This window comes from Microtus ochrogaster, chromosome 4 (genome assembly GCF_000317375.1).
Source record: "Microtus ochrogaster isolate Prairie Vole_2 chromosome 4, MicOch1.0, whole genome shotgun sequence".
Classification (NCBI taxonomy): Eukaryota; Metazoa; Chordata; class Mammalia; order Rodentia; family Cricetidae; genus Microtus; species Microtus ochrogaster.
The window spans coordinates 14,601,713-14,615,616 of NC_022011.1; the positions used below are offsets into that span (position 1 = coordinate 14,601,713).

Sequence of the window (13,904 nt, forward strand, 5' to 3'; positions counted from 1 at the left end):
AGCAGCATTTATAAACAAATATCTTTTAGCAGCTGTTGCTCCTTCCTCAGCATTCAAACAATTCATACAGAGCATAATAGCATACAGTATTAAAATTCTCTGTGTATTTTCCATCTTTGTATGGCTTTATTTAACTCTATTTTGTTTATTTTTACTTTTAACTTTTTGCTTTTTGAGGTAGGTTCTCTGTATCTTTGACCTGAAGTAACTCTGTAGACCAGGCCGTCCTTGAACTCTCAGAGATCTGCCTGTCTCTGCCTCCCAGGCATTGGGATTAAAGGTGTATGCTACTACACCTTGAACTCTCAGAGATCTGTCTGTCTCTGCCTCCCAGGCATTGGGATTAAAGGTGTATGCTACTACACCTTGAACTCACAGAGATCTGTTTGTCCCTGTCTTCTAGGCACTAGGATTAAAGGCGTGTGCTACTACACCTTGAAGTCACAGAGGTCAATCTCCCTCTGCCTCCCAAGTGTTGGGATTAAAGGTGTGTACTACCACACACAACTCTCTTTCTTCCTTATTTTTGTTTTTTACTTTAAGAAATTTAACTTTTAGTCTACATATATTTTTAACATTGTAAATCATTTAAAATTTTTCTTTGTCTTTGACGCTCTCTTTACTGTATCTCTCTCTGTTTTTCTGACCACATGAGTCTTTAATTTACCAAGCAATCTCAGTAGGACTAAAGGCGTGGCTTTGCCAGCTAGATCCAGTCCATTCCTTAGCATTCCAGCCTCATGGCTGAGGTACTGGCTGTAGCCACGTTTACTGCCACAACTCTATGGCATCTTAATTATTGCATCATCTCTTTGGGCCCAGACTTATTTTCCAGTGAACTATTATTTGGTTGTTGTCAAAGGTCATCTTGGAATAGACACTGGGTTGAGTTTGTGCATCTTTGGTAGATAGTTGTGTTGTATTAACACAAAACATGTCAGAGTAGATGGTTAATTACCATAATCCCTCAAGGAAAAGAGAAAGCCAAGGCGTGCACATGCTAGGCAAGTTCTGTACCACTGAGCTACATCCCAGTTTTAAAATGTTGACTTTGAAAAGGAATAAGACTTTCCTATCTTTGTTTTCCTTCTCCAAAGAGTTCAGGAAAGAGTAGAAAGGAAGTGTGATATAGTCTACACCAGCATATGCATAAAGGGCTTGGGTTGTAGGAGTCTAAAAGACCTGCTGTCGCCTGTTCAGTGGTGCACACTTTTAGTCCCAGCACTCAGGAGGCAGAGGCCGGCAGACCTCTGAGTTTGAGGCCAGCCTGGTTTACAGAGCAAGTTCTAGGACAGCCAGGACTGTACAGAGAAACCCTGTCTCAAAAAACAAAACAAAAAAAAAAAGAGAAACCTGAAGTCAGAATCCTGAGTGTCACAGATGTGGCCACTAATTTACAGGGAGGAAGGGCAGGATAGACAGCAGAGAATGTTGAGCTGAGAGTTAGGAGAGCCTGGTCTTCTGGTCTTACTCCTTACCCTCATGGTTTTTGTGCCTAGGTCTGTCACCTCCCTGCTGTACAGACTGAACCTGACTAAGACTCCTTGAGGCCCTGAGATTCTCTGTTAGAATCTACGTTGGAGGTAAGAACAGGCAGACCAAGGTAGTGTTGCGCTCTTGAAGTAGCAGCTGAACGAGGGCGCAGTGACAAATACTACAGCTAGAAAGGAGGGTGGGTGCTGAAAACAGGTGGGTGCCCACCTTTGTCCGGAGTGGTGGCACAGAGAAACACCTTCACTGTGACACATTGTGGAACACTGTGGCAAAAGAGTGATTCCAGAACTGCTCACAGACTGGAAAACACAGATGTTTTCTGCCTGGTAAGCCAGGATAGCCTTTACCTAAAAAACTGCACGTCTCATGTGCAAGGAGTACAGACATGTTCCACTACACCCAGGACATGAGGAGTACAGACATGTTCCACTACACCCAGGACATGAGGTGTTAGGATTAAGCCCAGGGCTTCATGCATAATAGGCAAGCACTCTACCAACTAAGCTACACCACTAGCCCTTCTCTTCAGAATTTTAGTTGTAATTCTTCAAAATATTGTAGCTTTTCCCCCCTGCAGACTGTTCCATTATGGATGGAGGAGATGATGGTAACCTTGTCATCAAAAAAAGGTTTGTGTCCGAGGCAGAGCTAGATGAGCGGCGCAAAAGGAGGCAAGAAGAGTGGGAAAAGGTTCGAAAACCAGAAGATCCACAAGGTATATAGACCTGGAGCTGGACACTCATTTAACTTTTTTCTAACGATTTGTTTGTTTGTTTGTTTTTATGTGCATTGGTGATTTGCCTACATATATGTCTGGATGAAGATGCTGGGTCCCCTGGAACCGGAGTTAGCAATTGTGAGCTACCATGTGGGTGCTGGAAATTGAACCGGGGTCCTCTGGAAGAGCAGCCAGTGCTCCTAACTGCTGAACCAATTCTCCAGCTCCTCATTTAATTCTTTAGTCCTCATAAAACTCTGCCAAGAAGGTGCTAATTGTCCTTGTTAGAGTTTAGGGACAGGGCGAAGTTACCCATGTGAAGTCTCCAGAGCAGGACTAGAGTACTCCATGTTTGCCCTCTTCTCCCCTCCACAGTGCCTTCCAGGAGAGTCTGCTAGTCTCTTCCATTGTCACAGGCGGAGGAGGCACAGTTTGAACTGAGGATGCTGCTAATAATGACCAGCTGATCATCCAGTTAGCAGTGTGACATTAATAGCTGCCTTTGCAAACCACCTGCCACTTTCTGAGTGAGGGGCAAAAGATGCTGTAGACTTTGCTATTTTTGATATTTTCACCTTCAGACAATATAGAGTTAGCTATTTTTCTAGCTCCTTGTGATTCCAAAATAATATGAAACAGTCTAAATTCTGTGTCTCCTTTATGGCGTCTTCCTTTCAGAATGTCCAGAGGAGGCTTATGACCCCCGGTCTCTGTACGAACGGCTTCAGGAGCAGAAAGACAGGAAGCAGCAGGAGTATGAGGAACAGTTCAAATTCAGTAAGCTTCATACAGTTCACATTCTGAGGGATTCACTGGGCCTTCTGATGTACTTTGACCTCATGAAACTGTCTTTATTACTAGCAATAGAATTATCTTAATCATCCAGCCTTCAGAAGCTCGTTCAGTAGAAAAAAGACCATCTTCTGCCTTCTAAACCACATTGTACATTTTTACTTAGAGTTTAAGATACCATTTGAATTCTGTGCTAATATCTAGTAATGGGAGAAATGCTTTGACTTTATGCCATGCTATTTATAAAAAAAGCCATGGTGTTTAACAGTTATTTCTTTTAATTGTCTGAAGAATCTGCTGCTTATTTAAAAAGGAAAAGGGGCAGTGTTCCCAGTGTTGCCAGTGGTACAAGTGCTCGCTGTGCCAGTTGATCCCTGGGTCCCATAGCTGGAAGGAGAGAGTTGACTCCTGAGGGTTGTCCCCTTCCCTTCATGTGTGCCATGGCACACGTGTACACACACCATAATAATTTTTTTCTTTTAATGTAGGAAAGGAAAAGTCAAAGATGACTGTTTTTCTCTTAGTCTTCTCAGTATCCCTTATTCAATTGTTTCCTCAGAAAATATGGTAAGAGGTTTAGATGAAGATGAGACCAACTTCCTTGATGAGGTTTCTCGTCAGCAGGAACTGATAGAAAAGCAGCGACGAGAAGAGGAACTGGAAGAGCTGAAGGAGTACAGAATATCCTTTGTGCTTGGAGAGAGATGACTCGCTGTCCTCACAGATAGAAAGTGTCAGCACTGATGTCCTATGACTGATGGCTGACTGGCTGTGGTCAGTGGGCCTGCTGCATGTGCACGTCTGTTGTGATCAGAAGTCCACATTTTCCAGGATCAACCAGGCATAAATTCTCATAGTCTGTAGTAGGATATTCTTGCCTTGTAGGATTAGGCTTAGACAAATGGACAATGTAGCCAGCCTCTCTGGGGAGAAATTGCCTCCTGAGATTTAAAAGGGCATGTTTATGGCCTTTTATATGCCTGTGTGTGTACAGTACATACCTACTGAAACCAAAGACAATCACGTCCAGTGTCCTGCTCTGTTCCCTTGAGATGGAACCGCTCTCTGAACCTGAGTCCTGCTGCACTAGCTAAGCTGGCAGGCCAGTGAATACCTAGGGTCTGCTTGTCTGCACCATGCCTGGATTTTTGCTGGGGATTTGAACTTGGGTCCTCGTGCTTGCCAAACAGTGCTTTTACTCTTAAGCATCTCCCCAGACCTAAAAAGGCGTGTGTAGAAAGATTCCTCTTACTCTTCTGTTTTTAGCAAAGGTAGGCAGCCCTCCCATACCCTGAGAACGATTCCTACAGTGGGTTCAGGGAACAACGATCATTCTTTTTTTTTTTTTTTTTTTGACTTAATATTACCTTGTTGGAAGCATCTACTTATCCAACTTTTTCCCCCTTTTCCTGAGATGGCCTCAAACTTGTGTTCCTCCTGGGTCTTGAGTGCTGGGATTACATATACCATATGCCTTTGAATGTCTTAATGGGCACCTCCAAATCTAACTTAGCTGATGATGAACTCTCAGTTCATGCCACAGTAGAGTTTTTGTTTGTTTTTTTCTTTTCTTTTTTTTTTTCTTCCCGGTCTTCTCTATACAGTTGCCAAAACGACTTACCAAGTGTACTCAGACCTGTCTAAATCTTGCTGTCTCTTTTTCCACTCTGGACTTTCTGTATTGCTAGGGTCACTACTAATTTGTTTTCATTTCTACTCTTATCCCCAACCTTTTTTTTTTTTTCTCTTTTGAGACAAGATCTCACGATGTAGCTGTGACTGACCTAGAACTCACTTTGTAGACCTGGCTGCAAAGAACTCAGAGAGATCTGCCTTGCCTTCTGAGTGCTAGGACTAAAGATGTGCACCGCCATGCCTGGCTTCCTTCAGCATTCTTTAGTCAGACTCCACAAGACTCTCCATGACTTGGAGCAGATCACCTGCCTCTGTGTTCCGTAACTACTCTTCATGTCCACTGTACCCTAGCCTCTGGCCCCTAGGTTTCTCTTTCATCGTATGGATTCCATTTCAAGGCCTCAAATTCATAATTTCTTTAATCTGAGATGTTCTTCCTTCAGATTGCCCACAGCTAGCATTTCATGGCTGAGGTCTCAGTTCTACACTCCTCTCCCTGTGAACCTGCATAGTTGCAGCTTCTGATTGCCGTCTGTAATCCCATTTGGTGGTACTTGGAGTGGCATCCAGGCATTTACACATTCTAAGCACATTCTCTGTCCCAAGCCCCATAATTTTGTTTTAAATAAGGGAAATTTTCATTTGTTTGCTTTGGCTCATTTTATCTTTTCACTTCTAGAATGTAAAATAAATTCTATCACAACCAGAATGACTAATTTTTTCCAGTGCCTAGACTGTAGTAAATGCGCGAATAACCTGTAGGAGCTATTGGTAGGCCGTTCTAACTTTTCCCCTCCAGTACAGAAGCTTATTTGTCTTTTTCAAGTGTGTAAGTTCAATTATCTGTGAATTGATAATTGATGGTAGGTCATTGTCAGTGTGCATTCTAGCTGGCTTTGAATTCACCATGTAGGACCAGACTGGCTCCTAAGACACAGAAGTCTATCTGCTTCTGTCTCCCCAGTGCCTAAAGGTGTGAGCCACTATGCCCATCTTGATGATAAGATTTTATATTTATGCTAGCGTTTTCCTGCAGAGAGTGTACAGTAAGTTCATTAAAGAGTTAACCTGTAGGAGGAAATGTGGGCAGATGCACTGGGCCTAATGTCAGTCAGAACTGGGAGTATAAGTACTGGCTGCCAGTCTTAGTTCTGTTAGTGCATTTAGGTATTGTCTGAGGCTGTGGGAGTTGATACAAAGTTACCCCTCAGTTTGAACTGTAAACCTAAGATTGACTCTTCTGAATCTCCACCTCTACCCTGAGGACTCTAGAATACTATTATGAGCTGACACATTTGTGAAAATGGGCAGATGTTTTTGTGTCATGTTTCAGACACCAGGCTTTTATCCTCTAAGGAAGTAGTGGTATACTTTTCACATAAATTGTTTTGTTTTAAACGGTTGATAGACTAACAGATAAATGTCCACCAGAGGAACATTCTAGAGAGGGTGCTAGGAATGTAAAATGCTCTTTCATTTTCAACTTAAAGGAAAGAACCAGGAACTTTTTGCGGTGACACTGGAGTAGAGAGCTGGAAAGACTTTGGGGTGTTGGCTTTAGATGGAAACTGGGCAGGTTCTGATAGATGTCTTACAAAACTGAAGAAAAGCAGGCCCTTTGTTGCAGATATCTGATCCCAAACACCCAAGTAACCAGATACAGGAACACAGGATTGGAGGGATTAGATATTTATTTATGGACACTATATTAGATGCTGACTCTTGGCTTTGCTCTTTAACATGGTATGTTTTATAATGCAACACTTGTGAATACAAATGAGCTATGATTTGTTTTATGTAAATTGTAGTACTCTAGTTGATCCCACTCAGATTATGCTAGTTTTTAACAAATTATGCATATCTAAAATTGTATAATTAAAAATCTGGAAGATGGAGAGATGGTTCAGTTGTTGTCTTGCTCTTGCAAAGGACCCAAGTTCAGTTTCCAGCACCCATGTGACTGTTCACAATCATCTGTTTCAAGTTCCAGGGGATCTGACGCCCTCTTCTGGTCTCCACAGATGCTGTACACATGTGGTGCACATACATATATGCAGACAAACAAACAATACACATGAAATAAAATAAACTTTTTTTTTAAAAAGGCCTTATCTGGACCTGGGGAAATGGTTCACTGGGTGGTGTACTAAGTGCTTGCTGTACAGGCACGAAGGCTTGAGTTCTACTCCCCAACACCCATGTGAAACAAAACAGGTATGGCTGTCTTGGAAGAGTGAGACCAGAGAATACCTGGGCTTGCTGGCCAGCCGATCTGGCTAAAGCTACCTTTGGCATGAGACAACATTCAGTGAGAGACCCTATCTCAAAGGAGCGAGGTGGAAAATGGTAGAGAAAGATAACTGATGTTTTCTCCTGGCCTCCACGTATATGTGCATGCTCCTCCCCATACACACAGAGTGTCTCATCTAATAAAGACTCAAAATTTTGAGATGTGTGTTATTGAGTAGGTTTTGTTCTTTTTCTTTTTGATCTTCTGAGCCTTAGTGACAGAGTTACAGATTAAAAACCACAATGTGCTAATGGTTTTGACATTTTAATCCTAGGAAAATTAAGGGGTTTTTTTGTTTCTTTTATAAAAATGAAAAATTATAAAAATGAACTTTTAGGACTGACAGGATGAGCTCAGTGGTTAAAGCTTGATGGCCCAAGTTTGATTCCTGAGATCCATATGGTAGAAAGAGAGAACTGACTACTGAAAGTTACCCTCTGACTGCTGTGCACTGCCTGGAAATGTGCAGTGTGTGTGTGTGTGTGTGTGTGTGTGTGTGTGTGTGTGTGTGTGTTATGTGTGCGTACACATGCATGCACTTAAACATAATTTTAAGAAAATAAAGATTTAGGACTGTTAAAGTGGCTCAGTCAGTAAAGACATTTGCCACCTAGCCGGATGACCTATGTCTGATATGTAGCTCTCCGTTTTTCTAAGGCTGCTTCTTAGATTTCTTGGGCACTAGATGTCACTGTTGTCCAGCAAGGCACTCCTGCATCCTAGCAACTTGCTTAGTAAGTTTGAAGAAGAGCATAGACTGGAAGGAGCCTGGTGCTAGTGGGGAGAGCAGCAGGGTGACAGACCTTGTGAGCTAGCAGTGACATGGCCTGACAAGTGCTCTTCTTAGGCCTTTTCACCATGTTTGTGGTACTGGGGGATGAACCTAGGACCTTGCATATGCTAGATGATCTCTCTACCACTAAGTGACATTCCAGCCTTTTTATTCTACTTTTTAGTCAGAGACAGGATCTTTCTAACTTTCCCAGGCTGTCTTGATTAGTCTGTAACCCAGGGTAGAGCTTAACTCTCTCAAGTAGCTGGAATAGAGTCCTGCATCATCAGTTCCAGTCTGCCTGCCTGCCTGCCTCCTCCCTCCCGCCGTGTGTATGTGTGTGTTTGCATGCACACATGCGTGTGGATACATGTGGAAAGCTAGAGGACAGCTTGTAGGAGTCTATTCTCCCTTCTGCCATGTGAGTTCTAGGGATTGTGGTGAGTGCCTTTACTCTTTAGTCATCTTGCCAGCCATAAAACAAAGATCTTTAGGAATATAAAGGAAATTGAAAAATTATGTATGACTTCCTTAGAAATAAGTCTCACCTCCCAAGAGTAAAATTGAGTTTTGCAGAATGTCTTCATGACTATCAGTGGCATTTAGTTGTGAGCCGTGAGGACCGCTTGTCCTGCTGGTGCCTTAGAGTACTTCTACTAAGAAGATTTTAAATGAGGTTTTTGCAGATGTAACACAAGAGCCCAAAAGCCTAGGCAGGGCTAGCCACATTCAGGAGTATGAGTCAGGAGATTACTTAATGAAACAAGTCTCAAAACCAAATCCTGGGGTTGTCCTGTTCTCCACACATGCATGCAGTGACACAGACATGCCTGCAATCATGTACACATTTGTGCACATACACTCAGGATCTGGTGGTTTAGGCCTGTATCTAATCACTTGTCAAGGCAGGAAGGTCTCATTAAGTTCTGCCAAGGGGGTTGTGGGGTATATTTGTTCTCTAGATTTACCTTTGCTTTGTACATTTCTTCCTTTTGTTGAATCTGACCCTTAACTTGTAACTCACAGTAATCTCAACAAGGTTGGAATTTCTGCAGAAAATAAAGAAGTAGAGAAGAAGCTGGCTGTGAAACCCATAGAAACCAAGAGCAAGTTCTCCCAGGCGAAGCTGTTGGCAGGAGCTGTGAAGCATAAGAGGTCAGCCAGTGTGAACACGGTGTAAATCTCCCTCTGGCCCCATCCTCTGAAATGCCGCTGGTAATGGGAGCCAGTGCAAATCCAGCATGTTGTTGTGACAAAGCTGTCAGTGTGCTTGCATTTTGCCCCCCTTCCAGATTTAGAGCCCCTGTAGCCTTTGACCCTAGACTGACTGGATCACTCATTCACTGCCATGTAGTGCTTCTTCATGGAGCATCTGCTGCATGTCACGTTTCCTCTAGTGATCTCACAGATTCCTCTCGCCATTTCCATGGAATAGCATTTCTTATGACTCGGTTTACAGATGGAAAGACTACTTGGTAGATGAAGAACTTTTGTCCACGGTCATACAGTAATAAAGCAAGAGTGCAGTGTTTGAGCTTTTGTATTTCTAGGCAGATGAGGCAGCAAGTGCTTCAGGAGTGCTGCTGGTGAGCTGTGACAGCATGGAGGAGGAGTTAGAGAAGGGCTTAGAAAGATGCTGACGGGCTAGGGCACCAGGACTCTGACAGGCAGGCAGGCAGGCGAGGGAGAAAGCAGCCAGAGAACAGCTGCTGCGAAAGCATTGAGAGAATGCGGCAGCTGTGACAGGGTTATAGACCTGGCTACAGCTCATTTTGACTGATGCGGGGATACAAGCACTACCACAGATTCTGATGAGTTCTTTGTCATATTGTCTCTTCCCTTTTCAAATTCAGAAATGGCACTAGAATGATTGAATCAGCTTGACCAACCAGACTGTGGGTGAAATGATGTTAAGTGCAGTCTATTAGGAAAATCAATATGGTGTATTGGCAACCAGCCACATGTTTTGAATGGAGTGTATTGATGCAGTCTTGCGGTTTGGCACAACATCTATCTGCTGCAGATGTTCCTAGGAACACTGAGCACATGTAAAAATGTCATCATGGTACAGCAGCACAGGGGGAGGATCAGTGGTCTAAGAAGGAACCTTAAAAGCCATGAATCTTTTAACATCCTATATAAGCTTTTCAAAGTTCATTGGCTCTCAGGAATCAGACCTGGACCAGTTTGATGAGCTCTCCAGGTGGGTACCTCCTGGGTACTCTCGCTGTTGCCAAGTGGTTATTTCAACTGTCTCCCTTGATTAGTCTTTATATTATATTTAGGAAGGGCTCTGTTAGCTTATCTGTTAATCTGTATAGAGACTCTCTTGGGTTTTCAAAGTATATCATTTAATGTTGCTTTTGTAGCAAGGTGACACATTAGCCTCTTGGGGCAGGAGGTTCTGATCTCCCCTGCCCTAGTTTATTCAAAATAACCTGAGAGTTTGTCCTGGGCTTCATGCTAATTCTGGTTTAATAAATTTAAAGCATGAGAGTCATCGTTGTTAGAAGGTGCATGTACAATTCAGATCCCTGGTGAAAATCTGGAAGCCTCCAGATGTGTGAAGTATCACAAAACAAAAACAAATCTGTTTCTTATCTTTAAAGAGATCATCTTTGCTGTTTTTCAGTTTTTTCTTGTACTTATTGTTATAAAGTCCTGTAGGATACCCACACTCATTTATTTTCAGTCTTTTCAATTAGAGGCACTCAATTCTGTTTACTTCTTTCAGCTCTCATCAAGTAGTTTTATAATTCCTACTGTGTATTTAAAATTGCCACTGCGATTTCTTCTTTGTCTCAGAAATAATATTGAAACATTTAAAATTTTCAATATTGAGGTAACTTTTCCATACTTGGTTCTAATGTAACCCTCCCCATACACACACTACTAACCCTTATAATCCTAGTGTCTTAGAGGCTATGAAATTCTGTCTTTATAGTATTGTGGTTTATATATCATAGTTTTGGGGGTTTTTTTGTTTGTTTGTTTTTGGTTTTGTTTGTGTAGCCCTGGGTGGCCTGGAATTTATTGTATAGACCAGGCTACTCTCTATACCTACCTCATCTCCTAAGTGCTAGTATTACAGGTGTGCTCCACTGTGCCTGGAAATCCTAATTCTTTTGGTAGGACTTTAGACGGTCACCTGTTCCTGGGATTAATGTTCTAAGGGATTTTAAAGAAAATTGTTTTTCTGTCTTTGTCTGTCTTTCTCTTACATGCCCTGCCATGATTGATGATAATGAAGGAAACCTCTGAAACTGCGAGCAAGGCCTGAGTTAAATGCTTTAGTCATGGTGTCTCTTCACAGCAGTAGAACAGTGATAAAACCCCAAGGTTTTAGTTAGTCCCAGATGTAGTCAAGTTGACAATGAGGAATAGCCACCACCCAGACTTTTTCATGCTAGTGTTTGCCTTGATTCTCTGTTGATCCATGCTTCCACTTTTAATCTTTTTGGGTATTAAGTTTTTTGGAGTATGTTTTTCTTTTTTTAAGTTTTTTTAGATAAGCACCTTTAAATGATTGTTTTAAAATGTATTCACTTAATCTGTTTTTTACTAGTTTGTGTAGTCTATATTTATTCAGATCTTAAAATATAATTTCTAACATCTTAGTGCTGTCTTTTGTACTTTTTAAATTTCATTTATATTTACTTATTTATCTGTATTCATTTGTTTATTACTTATAGAGCAAGGTGTATATATTCCAATCTGATTTCAAACTCGGTGTATAGCCAAAGATGGCCTTGGACTTCTGACCCTCCTGTTCCACCTAAGAACTGGGATTACAGATGTGCCAGCATGCCCAGTTTATGCTGTTTGGGGATTGAACCCATAGCTTTCCCAGGGCATTGGTTACAGTCTACCTGACTGAGCTACATCCCCATCCTCCCTTTTACTTTTTAAATTATTTTTCCTTATAGTCTTGCCTTTAGGAGGAGAAATGAATAAGGCCTTAAAATATTTTTTCTTTCTATTATATATACTTATTTGTACCCTTTTAGTGATAGGGCCTTGAAATTTACCAGGCAAGCATATGAATAGCTATCTTACCTCTTAAAAATGATGCAAACAGAAGCCCTTGGGCTGGGACTGCAGTTCTGTGCTAAGCACTTACCTACTATTGAGAGGCCGTGGGTACAATCTCCCCAGCATAACCCTCCTCCCACCAGAGGGACCATCAGATCTCATGCTACATTAGCTTTCTTCTGTGTTCTACTATTGCCCAGGACTGTGTTGTGTTTCATGCCACAAATTAGACTATGGCCCATATATATGAGATACCTGTTTAGACTTACGTCACCATCTCTTCTTCTAGTATAATGTCTTTCTCCACTGAAACGTATTCTTTAGCTACTCTTTTAGTGAAAATCTTTTGGGTGACTCTAGATATCATCAGAAATGTTTCCTTTAATAATTTAAGTTCTGTCATTGTGAAAATGTGTAAATGCTCTTAAACTCCATCCGTGGTTCTACCCAAGTTGAATGGTAAAGATAACAGAAAGCCAAAATTGGCATGCTGTGTCATTGGATTTTTCAGAAGGTAGATTTTATATTTGGGCAGAGGCTTGGAAGTGAAATGTTATCTTTTCAATTCAGTCATCACAGCCTTGAGACGGCCCAGACTCTCATAGGTATCTCTGCTGCTCCCATTCCCTCGGTGTTGATCCCTGAGAGTCAACATAGCTCAAATCACCATGTTTTCTGTTTCAGCTCAGAGAGTGGCAATAGTGTGAAAAGACTGAAACCAGACCCTGACCCAGATGACAAGGCTCAAGGTGGGTGTGGTCCCTTAATTTCTTCCTTTCCCTCATTGTAGACGAGAACTGTAGGAAGGACTCACTGCATCTTTTGTGAAGGGTGCATTATGTCTCTTTAAATAAGCCAGCCTTAAATTAATCTAATTTGCCAGACCGTTTTATATTAAGCAGGAATTCCTACCACAAATGTGTCAGCTGCCCTACAAAAGTAGTGTGTAGTGAACCAGTGGAGCTGATAAGTAACAGTCATGTTCTCCCGGGAGTGCTTATAAACCCTGGTCAGGTGACCTCTGCTCACAACAGGTTTTTCTCTCTCTTGCCAAATGTCAGGTTTCTTATTTCACCTGTGGGAGACAGAATACCAAGCTTCTGCTAGTGGTTGGATTGGATTGAGCCTAGAATGGTATTCAGGACTCTTATTTTCCTTGAAGACAGTGACTTTTTATGTGATGAAATCTGCCTCTGTATTAGGTAGCAGGAAATTATAAGTAAAAGGGAGTATTCTTGGGCCTGGATGAGGAATTCAAGAGTTTGTTTTTAGTTCCACCTGTGGGATTGAGGGTTCTAAATCCAATTCAGTTGGCCATCTATAAAACAGGGCTTACGTTTATTTCTTTCTCAGATAGTGAATGCTTATTCAGTTGTTTCTCCACAGTACTGGGGATGGTACCTGTACCTTTAAAAATATCAGTCTGTCTCTTTCTCCCACACCCTCTTCCATCCCTTTGATTTCCACGGGAAACACCAGTGTACATTTTTGTGTCTCCATCCAGGCCTGTTCTCTGTATGTATACGCAGTTATATTTGTCATTCTAAGTGCCTTCTTCCTATTCCTGATTCTTGTACAAGCTAGACGAGAAATAACCTTCCTTTGCTAGGAGAAAGGACCCCAGAAGCTTGCTTCAATCTTGTCCTCTGCTGGGGCAGGCTTTGCCTTGGTCCTACAGAAGGTGACTCTGACCCTGACAGAAACCGAGCTCTCCCACTGAAAATTATCTCATGCAGAGCCAACAAACATGCAAGGTGGCCTCTGTACTCTCTCCATCTGCCTGCATTCCAAGAACATTCTCTATTCATCATTTTCTCTGCTAACTCGATATGACAATGTGGTCCGGCAGAGGCAAGCATTGGCAGGAAACGTCCCCAAATGGTGAGATCAGAGGGCACCATTTTGTTCTCTCTGGGCAGTTAACTGCTTTTGGAATGAAATTTGTCAGAGTTGCAGTCTCTTTTCTCTCTTGATACTTCCTAGATAATTGGAGGGTCTGTCCTTTCACTTAAGCGACTCCAGTGTCACAACAGTCCAGATTCCTGTTGCAGCTCTGTGCTCGGCTCCATCCTTCCACAGGCAGCTTCAGCCCTCCTAGGCACTCTGAATTGGATTCTTTTATTCTCAGCTTTGAAAGCGTTCTGTGTGGCGCATAATAATACCACAAACGC

General features: G+C 42.1%; 1 protein-coding gene across 3 annotated transcripts in view; it reads left to right on the top strand.

The window, feature by feature from the left end:
- The window catches only part of Fam192a (family with sequence similarity 192 member A), a 33,545-nt gene that overhangs the window by 14,570 nt on the left and 5,071 nt on the right, over window positions 1-13,904 (top strand). The window contains exons 2-8 of one of the 3 annotated variants that reach the window (XM_013354245.2): window positions 404-487; window positions 1,500-1,583; window positions 2,056-2,209; window positions 2,891-2,989; window positions 3,564-3,685; window positions 8,726-8,856; window positions 12,418-12,482. In XM_013354245.2, the coding sequence (XP_013209699.1) occupies window positions 2,083-2,209; window positions 2,891-2,989; window positions 3,564-3,685; window positions 8,726-8,856; window positions 12,418-12,482 (544 nt within the window). In that variant the 5' untranslated portion in view covers window positions 404-487; window positions 1,500-1,583; window positions 2,056-2,082. The remainder of the gene's footprint in view (window positions 1-403; window positions 488-1,499; window positions 1,584-2,055; window positions 2,210-2,890; window positions 2,990-3,563; window positions 3,686-8,725; window positions 8,857-12,417; window positions 12,483-13,904) is intronic. The other 2 variants (XM_005345598.2, XM_026778757.1) reach the window with 2 other exon arrangements.